The sequence below is a fragment of the Lytechinus variegatus genome, chromosome 6 (assembly GCF_018143015.1).
Source record: "Lytechinus variegatus isolate NC3 chromosome 6, Lvar_3.0, whole genome shotgun sequence".
Classification (NCBI taxonomy): Eukaryota; Metazoa; Echinodermata; class Echinoidea; order Temnopleuroida; family Toxopneustidae; genus Lytechinus; species Lytechinus variegatus.
This window is the reverse complement of record NC_054745.1, coordinates 7,023,775-7,033,680: the sequence shown is the minus strand read 5'-3', so window position 1 is coordinate 7,033,680 and position 9,906 is coordinate 7,023,775. Positions and strand designations below refer to the sequence as shown.

General features: G+C 38.9%; 1 protein-coding gene and 1 long non-coding RNA gene across 2 annotated transcripts; one reads left to right on the top strand and one right to left on the bottom strand.

Annotated features, from left to right (window-relative positions):
• Nucleotides 1–1,248: 1,248 nt before the first annotated feature.
• On the bottom strand, nt 1,249–9,906 carry LOC121416936. Its single transcript, XR_005970278.1, has 4 exons — nt 9,798–9,906; nt 8,842–8,925; nt 8,377–8,582; nt 1,249–1,308 (listed from the first exon to the last, which is right to left on the bottom strand). It is a non-coding gene; the product is annotated as an uncharacterized LOC121416936 (long non-coding RNA).
• Nucleotides 1,936–6,111, top strand: LOC121416935. The gene is made up of 2 exons (XM_041610466.1): nt 1,936–2,451; nt 3,009–6,111. The coding sequence occupies exon 2, from the start codon at nt 3,184–3,186 to the stop codon at nt 6,088–6,090; it is 2,907 nt and encodes a 968-aa protein (XP_041466400.1). The 5' UTR covers nt 1,936–2,451; nt 3,009–3,183; the 3' UTR covers nt 6,091–6,111.

Genomic DNA, 9,906 nt, shown 5'->3' with positions numbered 1-9,906 from the left:
AAAATTACCATGCCTTTTTTTCCCTTATCCATTGACCCTTCCTGCCAGAATTTTTTTTGGCCAGACTCATATCAGAAGTAGTTGAAATAGATGTTAAATACTGTAGCAAATTAAACATGATCCCCAAATCAAGTACATGTACATGTAATTACAAGATCAATTGGATGCACAATACACTGATACACACAAAATAATCTGAATATACTACAGATATGTAGTAAGGTATTTAGAGGTGAAGAGGGATTTATAAAACTGAACTGGGAGGGTGAATCATTTGAAGTATGAAAAGGGCTTCAATATATGTATGTTACCAGATTCAAGCAATTCAATGAACTGTGCACTGAATATTGTATACTTCTGAAAAGAATGCATTGCATTGTCTGTTTTCAAAGAAATTTGTATAATTAAGTCTTTAATGTTTTCAAAAATTCAATTTATGGTTCCGAGAACAATCAGAAAACACAATGTACATTGGTGTCAGAAGCTGAACCTATCAAGTAGAGAGTTACCAGTACGTTAAACAACATACATCTTTGACAACATGATTTATAGTATGTGTTTTACAACTGTACTGTTACTATATGTTATGTACTTAAATGCATTTCAATATTGAATTTTAACCCTGCAGCAATACCACAAACCTTTGTTCTGCAAAATGGAATTTGAATTACCCATCTCAAGGAAAAAAGAATCATCTGTCAGAAGAGTTTGAGCTGGTAGAAGTGCATGCATGCCATTAGAATTGAAGTTCAATGGAAGAAACATGGTCTCGACTTTATAAAGAGTACAAGATGAGAGTGAAAGAACATGATATGAGATTGAAAGAGCATGAAATGAGATTGAAAGACACGATATGAGCTTGAAGGAGCACAAACTACGAATGGACGTTTTGAATAAAGAGAGGTTGCTGAAGCTAAGCTGCAGGAATCACAGGGTTATAATAATCAATTTATCAACAAATAAAGAAGTAAAGTATTCTTCATAAATTTGAATGAACTCTGTGTTTCTATGTTCTTAATGCTTTTGCCATTGTTAATAGGCATTCCTCTCCACATGAAGTTGGAAGGGGTATATAAGAAGCATATGGCCCAATCCCCCCCCCCCCCCCGGCTCTTGATGTAGACATGTGTCCCATCAATTGCACCTTTCACTCCTGGAAATCTAACAGTTAGATAGAACTGTCTCCGAGTTGCTTCAACTTCTTCTCTTGTAGGAATCTTCATGTATTGCCTCTTCCTTCTTGCTTTAGCTTCTGACACATTGACTGCGATATTGCTGCCTCATCACCATGCATCTTTTAAAATGATCCTGTAAAATAAAAACAAACCATATGGTTGATGGGTGAGGTGATTGTTTTGAGGTAATTTGAAACATTTCATTGAAGCACATACAGATGTTAAACAATGAATATTCATCTTGTACAAATATCATACAATTTTCTCCAATATATTTTAACAAGTGGAACGCCTTTGGCTGTGTCACAATGTGACTGTAAGTCTATTTAGTGTTAACCCCTAGTAACCATTCAGCTTGTATATAATAAAAGGAATTTGGGTGGTTGACTCTTGTCAAAGTCCCAGAGTCAATCAACTGTATCTTTAAGTAAGTGATCAAACCCGCTGGGGTGTAAGGATTAGAATTTTACTTTGACTTCTTGACAAGCTTAGGTCATGAGCATTGGGTCATTTAACTTGATATATTTAGTTAAGTTCAATGGGGCTCTAAAATTCTATAGATGTTTGTTTTTATGTATGAGACGAAAAGACTGTTGAGAATGTTTGAGATGAGAGTTTTGAATAGGTGAAATTAAAGCTTGGATAGTTAAGTAGTTTTAATTGGACATGTTCAGCGTGGAAGAGTAAAGCAGAGGAATATTGAGAATGTTAATGACTTTGTCTTTGTGAGAGTCATGATGGAGTGGTGTTTGAGTAAAAGCAAATCAGAAATCGTTTGATTCTCGGGAGAGGAAGACCCTTCCACATTTGGTCTTAACTCGGAGTGTGAGGGTGTGGTTCTCGTAGGCCATTACTTTGGGTGTATGTTGCAGGCTGTGTAGTGCAGGCACAGCGGAGTCTTAATCCCCATCGTTGGCAGGCTGGATCCAGGCAGCACAGGCCAGGTAAAGCCACCACATCTGCCCTCATCTCACCAGGCACGACTGTTCCAAAGAACTGGACGAGCTGGGCTCGTACTTCATCCTTGAACTCAGAGTTCGTGACTTGTGATTCATCGTAGCAATCTTGTGGCTCTCAGCCCCCATCATTTCGTCTGCGAATCTGGACTGGCTTTTCGTCGAGAGTTCGCTCGCTTTACTTCGCGTCGTCGAAGCCACCGCAGCTCGCTCTTAGACGACTATATTCATCGGACCAACGATAGTCATTGACGATGTCGAAGGGGTCCTTATTCTGAACTATTTAAATTATAACCAGATTAGATATACTACGGTCCAGTGTAGGTATTCATCCAAGTATAAACCCTCTTTTGATGAAACTTAATTGGTGGAATTAATAACCAAAAATATTGTCACGTTTGGATGCCAAATTATTAGGCCTTGATTAAATATAAATAAATCACTCTCATTAGATACCTATTGCAACATATTCAGTATAGGTTAATTCATGCTGATGTTAACTGCTGAATACAGTTTGATGTTATGTTGATATGCATGTGATTCATGATTTAATTCTGATTATTCAATTTCTTTAACTATATGTACATTTATAGAGCTGGTCGCTCTGAATTAAATTTATGTTACATATAGATATTGAATGATTGTGTGATTATTGCAAGTGGTAACTACTTTCGTTTCAAGCAGAACCAAATCTATTACCAGACTGGGAATTTCAGTCCCAAGATCTGACATTTTGGCGACCACGAAGGGACTCTCTTGTCCATTTGATAGGTTAGGTTAATAATGAAATGATTGTTATCATTGATTGTAATTATACTTGTATGTAGATCTGATAATGATATTTTGATCTCTTTTCCATTTGGTTGTTCTTACAAAGTTGTTGTAGGTCCAAGGTTGTAGAAGACAGTGGTGCATGTGGAGGTCAGGGCAAGGAGGCTTTACTGCGTGTACGCCTGTATGTGCCAGTGCTGTGTGCATCGGGACTTCATTGCGCTGCGTAAACTGTCTGCATATGGTAAGTTTGTAACTAAACCTGTGGAGTGGCCTACAGTATGGAGAGAGACAAGTTCATTGCACAAGGAGAGAAGTTTGGTTTAGAGGGTGATAAATTGAGAGCATATGTTGATGGATGTGTGCGAGAAGCTAGAGATGAAAGAGCAGCAGCAAGGAGTGCTGAGGTTGCAGCTAGGAATGCTGAGATTGAAGCTAGGAAGGCAGAATCTTATATAATAGCTCAACGGGATGAAGCTAGGAAAAAAGAATCAGAGTTATTAGATAAACAGATTAAACTTGAAGAGTTAAGGAAAAATAATGGGACAGAAAATGTTTCACGTGCAGGGCATTCACATAAGCCTAGTATTCCGCCCCTCCCTGTTTTTCAAGAAGGAAAGGATGACTTAGATAGTTATTTGTCTAGATTTGAGAAACACGCCATAATTGTGGGTTGGGATAGGTCAGTATGGGCACCTGCATTGTGTGCGTTGATGTCAGGTAAGGCTCTTGATATAATTTCAAGACTTACAGTGTCCCAGGCTCAGGAGTATGAAACAGTAAAATCCTCACTTCTTAAAGGGTATGATCTTACAGAAGAAGGGTATAGGACTAAGTTCAGGTACGCTAAACTCAATAATGGTGAGACCTATGTGCAGTACGCTTGCAGGATTGAGAAGTATCTCAATCATTGGATCGAGCTAAGCTCTTATGATGACAATATGGAAGGTCTGAAGAGTTTGCTCATCCAGGAGCAAGTATATAATTCATGTGGAAAAGAATTATTGATGTTCATTAAGGAACGTCACCCCTGTAATCTGTCGGAAGTCCTAAATCTAGCTGATCAATTCAATGAAGCCCATGCAGATATGAGAATAAGGAGAATGAATAAAGCCCATCAGTCCAGTTCTAAAAATGTAAATCCTAATGTGAATAAGAGTAATAACAATGCAATTAGTCACACTAAGGCTGAAAAACCAGGTAAGTCCAAATTTGATGACAAGAAGTGTTTCAATTGTAATAAATTTGGACATATCTCTTTTAATTGTCCAAACAAGAAAGGTCGTCGAGAGATGGGAGCCAGTGTTGTCGCAGGCAGGTCAGCAGAAGACACATCAGCTGGAGATGATGCTGCAGCAGGACCTACCGACACTAGAGAGATGGCCGGACACTTCAACCACAAGAGTTTGAGTCTAATCGTGCAGGAGAATCTCACAGAAGATGGAAGCGGAGTGAAGTTGGCATCTGGTGACACTCTACCGGTACTATCGGCAGTGGCGAGTGGATCAGAAGTGGAGATGCCAGTCGTCGATGGATTGGTGAATGGGAAGCCCGTGGATGTTCTTCGCGACAGTGGTTGCACAACAGTCATCGTCCGATATGAGTTGGTGCGTGAAGAGCAGTTCTTTGGAGATAGGCTGACGTGTTTGCTCGTCGACCGGACGCTGAGAAACTTCCGACGTGCCAAAATCGACATAGATACTCCATACTTCAAGGGTAAGGTAGAAGCACTATGTGTACCAACCCCTGTTTATGATCTTGTATTAGGTAATATTCCTGGAGCGAGGCAACCAGCTGATCCAGACGGAGACTGGACGCCAGGAGATCATCAAGGCAGTGCAGTGGAGACAAGAGGGCAGAAGCGGCAGGCGGGACGGACAAGGCCCCCTCTTCCTGTACCCAAGCCACTAGAAGACATGGTGTCAGTGGATAATCTCATCCAGGCCCAGAAGGAAGACAGCTCGTTGGATGCCTCTAGGAAAGCCGCTGAGAAAGGAGAAAAGAAGATAAGTAAGGGTGGAAATTCATCTTGCTTTTTCTTTAAGAAGGATGTACTCTATAGGGAATACATGGATGCAACCCCAGGGTCAGATGTTCTGTTACAAGTTGTCGTGCCCACCAAGTTCAGAAATCAAGTCTTAAAACTGGCTCATGAGTCGATTCTAGGTGGCCATCTAGGGAATAAGAAGACCTGTGAAAAGATCTTGATGCATTTCTTCTGGCCAGGTATGCATGCAGATGTAGTCCGGTATTGTCGGTCATGTGGGCCATGTCAACGTACTTCGCCGAAGGGAAAGGTCACGAAGGTACCTCTGGGATCAACCCCTCTCATCGATGAACCTTTCAGACGTGTGGCGATGGACTTGGTTGGACCGATAGAGCCGGCTAGTAGTAAAGGTAACCGATTCATACTAACTGTTGTAGATTATGCTACTCGTTACCCAGAAGCAGTAGCGCTTCGCCGTATTGACGCACAGACGGTTGCGGAGGCACTGATGGACATCTACTCCAGGGTAGGGATACCACGAGAGGTGTTGACAGACCGTGGCAGCCAATTCACATCAGAGCTGATGAAGGAAGTGAGTCGTCTACTCTCCATCCGGCAGATGACTACTACACCCTATCATCCTGCTTGCAATGGGCTAGTTGAACGCTTCAATGGTACCTTGAAGTCCATGCTCCGCAAAATGTGTGAAGAAAGACCCAAGGATTGGGAAAGGTATCTTAACCCCCTCTTGTTTGCTTACAGAGATTCAGTGCAGGAGAGCACAGGCTTCTCACCCTTTGAACTCCTGTATGGGAGAGCAGTTCGAGGCCCTCTTGCTATTCTTCAAGAGCTCTGGACGGGTGAGGTTGACGAGCCAGATACCAAGACTACTTACCAATACGTACTGGATCTGAAGGAGAGGCTGGAGTCGACGTGTCAACTTGCCCAGCAGAATCTCAGCAAATCAGCAGAGAAATACAGAAGACAGTACAACAAGAAAGCCAAGGAGCGAAAATTTGAAGTCGACGACGAAGTTCTTCTACTTCCAAGCGACAACAACAAGTTGTTGATGCACTGGAAAGGACCTTTCAAGGTGGTGCAGAAGGTAGGACCTCTCGACTACAAAATCGATTTGGACGGGAAGACGAAGACATTTCACGCAAACCTTCTGAAGAAATATTACAGGAGAGATTCTACATGAAGCAGAAACCAGGATGAGTGTTTTTAGTTTTCTTGTAAATACATCTGTATTTGTATATATATATTAATTGTTTGATTTTCCTTCCAGGTTCGGAGAAACTCACTCCAAAAATTATAGAAATTTCTTGAAGGAAGGGGAGATATGTCACAATGTGACTGTAAGTCTATTTAGTGTTAACCCCTAGTAACCATTCAGCTTGTATATAATAAAAGGAATTTGGGTGGTTGACTCTTGTCAAAGTCCCAGAGTCAATCAACTGTATCTTTAAGTAAGTGATCAAACCCGCTGGGGTGTAAGGATTAGAATTTTACTTTGACTTCTTGACAAGCTTAGGTCATGAGCATTGGGTCATTTAACTTGATATATTTAGTTAAGTTCAATGGGGCTCTAAAATTCTATAGATGTTTGTTTTTATGTATGAGAGGAAAAGACTGTTGAGAATGTTTGAGATGGGAGTTTTGAATAGGTGAAATTAAAGCTTGGATAGTTAAGTAGTTTTAATTGGATATGTTCAGCGTGGAAGAGTAAAGCAGAGGAATATTGAGAATGTTAATGACTTTGTCTTTGTGAGAGTCATGATGGAGTGGTGTTTGAGTAAAAGCAAATCAGAAATCGTTTGATTCTCGGGAGAGGAAGACCCTTCCACATTTGGTCTTAACTCGGAGTGTGAGGGTGTGGTTCTCGTAGGCCATTACTTTGGGTGTATGTTGCAGGCTGTGTAGTGCAGGCACAGCGGAGTCTTAATCCCCATCGTTGGCAGGCTGGATCCAGGCAGCACAGGCCAGGTAAAGCCACCACATCTGCCCTCATCTCACCAGGCACGACTGTTCCAAAGAACTGGACGAGCTGGGCTCGTACTTCATCCTTGAACTCAGAGTTCGTGACTTGTGATTCATCGTAGCAATCTTGTGGCTCTCAGCCCTCATCATTTCGTCCGCGAATCTGGACTGGCTTTTCGTCGAGAGTTCGCTCGCTTTACTTCGCGTCGTCGAAGCCACCGCAGCTCGCTCTTAGACGACTATATTCATCGGACCAACGATAGTCATTGACGATGTCGAAGGGGTCCTTATTCTGAACTATTTAAATTATAACCAGATTAGATATACTACGGTCCAGTGTAGGTATTCATCCAAGTATAAACCCTCTTTTGATGAAACTTAATTGGTGGAATTAATAACCAAGAATATTGTCACGTTTGGATGCCGAAATTATTAGGCCTTGATTAAATATAAATAAATCACTCTCATTAGATACCTATTGCAACATATTCAGTATAGGTTAATTCATGCTGATGTTAACTGCTGAATACAGTTTGATGTTATGTTGATATGCATGTGATTCATGATTTAATTCTGATTATTCAATTTCTTTAACTATATGTACATTTATAGAGCTGGTCGCTCTGAATTAAATTTATGTTACATATAGATATTGAATGATTGTGTGATTATTGCAAGTGGTAACTACTTTCGTTTCAAGCAGAACCAAATCTATTACCAGACTGGGAATTTCAGTCCCAAGATCTGACAGGCTGTCTCGCCATCATTCAATGAATTCTTGAAGTTTTGCACATCTTTTGATTAAAGGTAGAAAAAAATAATTGGGTTGTACAGTACCCGAACAATGTACCATCAATTTTTAATTTCAGCCAAGTCGTCACTAGTGAATTATATTTGTGACATAAATTGAGGAAACAGAATTGAAATTAATAAAGAAGTGACATAGAAGCATTTTTTGTGATATATGAATAAATTTTGCATAAATTAACAAATAATTTTCTAGTCAAAATTTCAAAAGTCTGTGTGGAAATTTGGGGACCCTCATGTACATGTAGCTCTACCAGACGGATGAAAAAAAATCAAAATTGGTCTACAAATACAGAAGCATTTTTTGTGATTATGAATTTTGCATAAATTAGCATGAATAAATTTTGCATAAATTAGCATAATTTTATATTCAAAATTTCAAAATTTTGTGTACAAGTTTGGTGAACCTCATGAAGCTCTACCACGGGTTAATGGCAAAATTTATAACTCTAACCTGACATAACAGTTGTAAAAGCAGAGCCTCACTATTGCTGTGGTAGTTTTGGAATTTTTAAATTATGCAATTCATAGGTACTTGACTGTTGCTGAAATGATACTCTTATTTATGTGCTCCTTCTCTGATTTCTAGATATTGTCATGTCATCAGCTTTATCTGGAGTCCTAAAACAATCTCAGTCATTTAGATTTAACAGTGCCAAGAAACATTCAATAATTGTTTATGAAAAATTAAATTACTTACCCACTGCATAAAAATGGAGTTGTCAACACCTGCAAATAAACAGGAAGTTGATCTATCCTCTGAGCTGTGTGTCCCTCTTCATTTCGGCTTCCAGCATATTGGTGACGGTTTCTTTTGAGTCGATACTGATCTCGAGATGGCCCATCCTTGTACGATTTCGATGGATTTTTAGCATCATGTAGCCCACAATGTCTTGGGAAAGGTAGCTGTATGCAGAAGAGTTGAATATTATTTTTAATTATTTTATTTTGTGATCTTTATAATCATTCCAAACTGTACATGTGCATGTAGATTTGATCTGCCAACATAATTACTGCAATCTTAATTTACTTCCTGAGATTAACAAAAACTACATTCAAGCCATTTCATTTCTTCAGTCTAAATATTTCATGTTCGATATCTTAAATCATTTCAATAATACTTTTAAACAAATCAAAACAATGTAAATCAAATTAATAATCATACCTCTTAGTAATTTAAAGCTGTGAAGAAGATGGAGATAATCCATAGAGACCTACACTGTATGGTACCTCTGATGCCGATGTAATTCTGTGAAACAATGGTCAAATTAAAAAAAAAAAAATTTTTCATTAAAAAAAAAATATTCATTGGTTTATCACTTTTTAAATGCAAATCTCACAGTAAACACTGTGAATGATAAATAAATAAAAAAAACATTGTAATAATTTGTTTGAAACTGGAATATGCCTTTCAAAATTAGGCCTAGGCGTAACGACTTAACTTAAATCTGTTTTTTTTGTGGGGGGGGGGGCTTTATTTTCTCTATTTGCAAGTGAAAAGACTTTAGACCAAATTTTGAGTAATCAACTCTTTAATATTCCTACAGCCTCAAAAATTGGCCTGTGCTGAAAGCAAAAAGGTAGGTCTCGATCTACAAATGTATATTTTGAATTTGAAATGCAATTTAGGCTTTTTAGTAGGCCTACCAAGTTTAGTCAAGGCAAATTCAAAATCAAAATAATCAAAATTCAAATTGAAAAAAAAAAATCTTTCTGACTCTTGAGTTTCTCCTCTTAAAATGCACCAAATAGTACAAAAAATTATTATAGATTTAGATATTTCATTTTCATCTTGACATTGACAAATGAAGATATAGATGGCATAATAATATAAATATCCTCGTGAAGCTCATAAAACAATTAAGCCCGGCCCGCGGCTGAGCACCTTCAATTCGTTCAACGACACAGCGACAAAATATCCCAACACTTAAATGCACGGATGGGACTGTGGCAATACACACGCGACGATAAAGTGCATCGTCTGGACTTGTCAATACCAAAACCTCGTTCGCAATCATGAAAAACAACACTACCAATTTCATATAACTGCTTAAAACGTATCAATATATTCCAGAGAAGGAAAGCGGGATTTTTTTTACGAATTCAAAGAAGAATACTTACGAATTTCTAATCAAGAAGACCACTTGTCAGGTCCAGGACCGCAAGAAAAATTTTCTTCGCTTCACGGATTTTTCACAAACTCCTCAAGTGCGCATGCTCGTAAAATTAA

Bases quoted from the DNA above. Each gene is read 5' to 3' on its own strand.
- LOC121416935 (XM_041610466.1), top strand. From the start codon at position 3,184: ATGGAGAGAGACAAGTTCATTGCACAAGGAGAGAAGTTTGGTTTAGAG.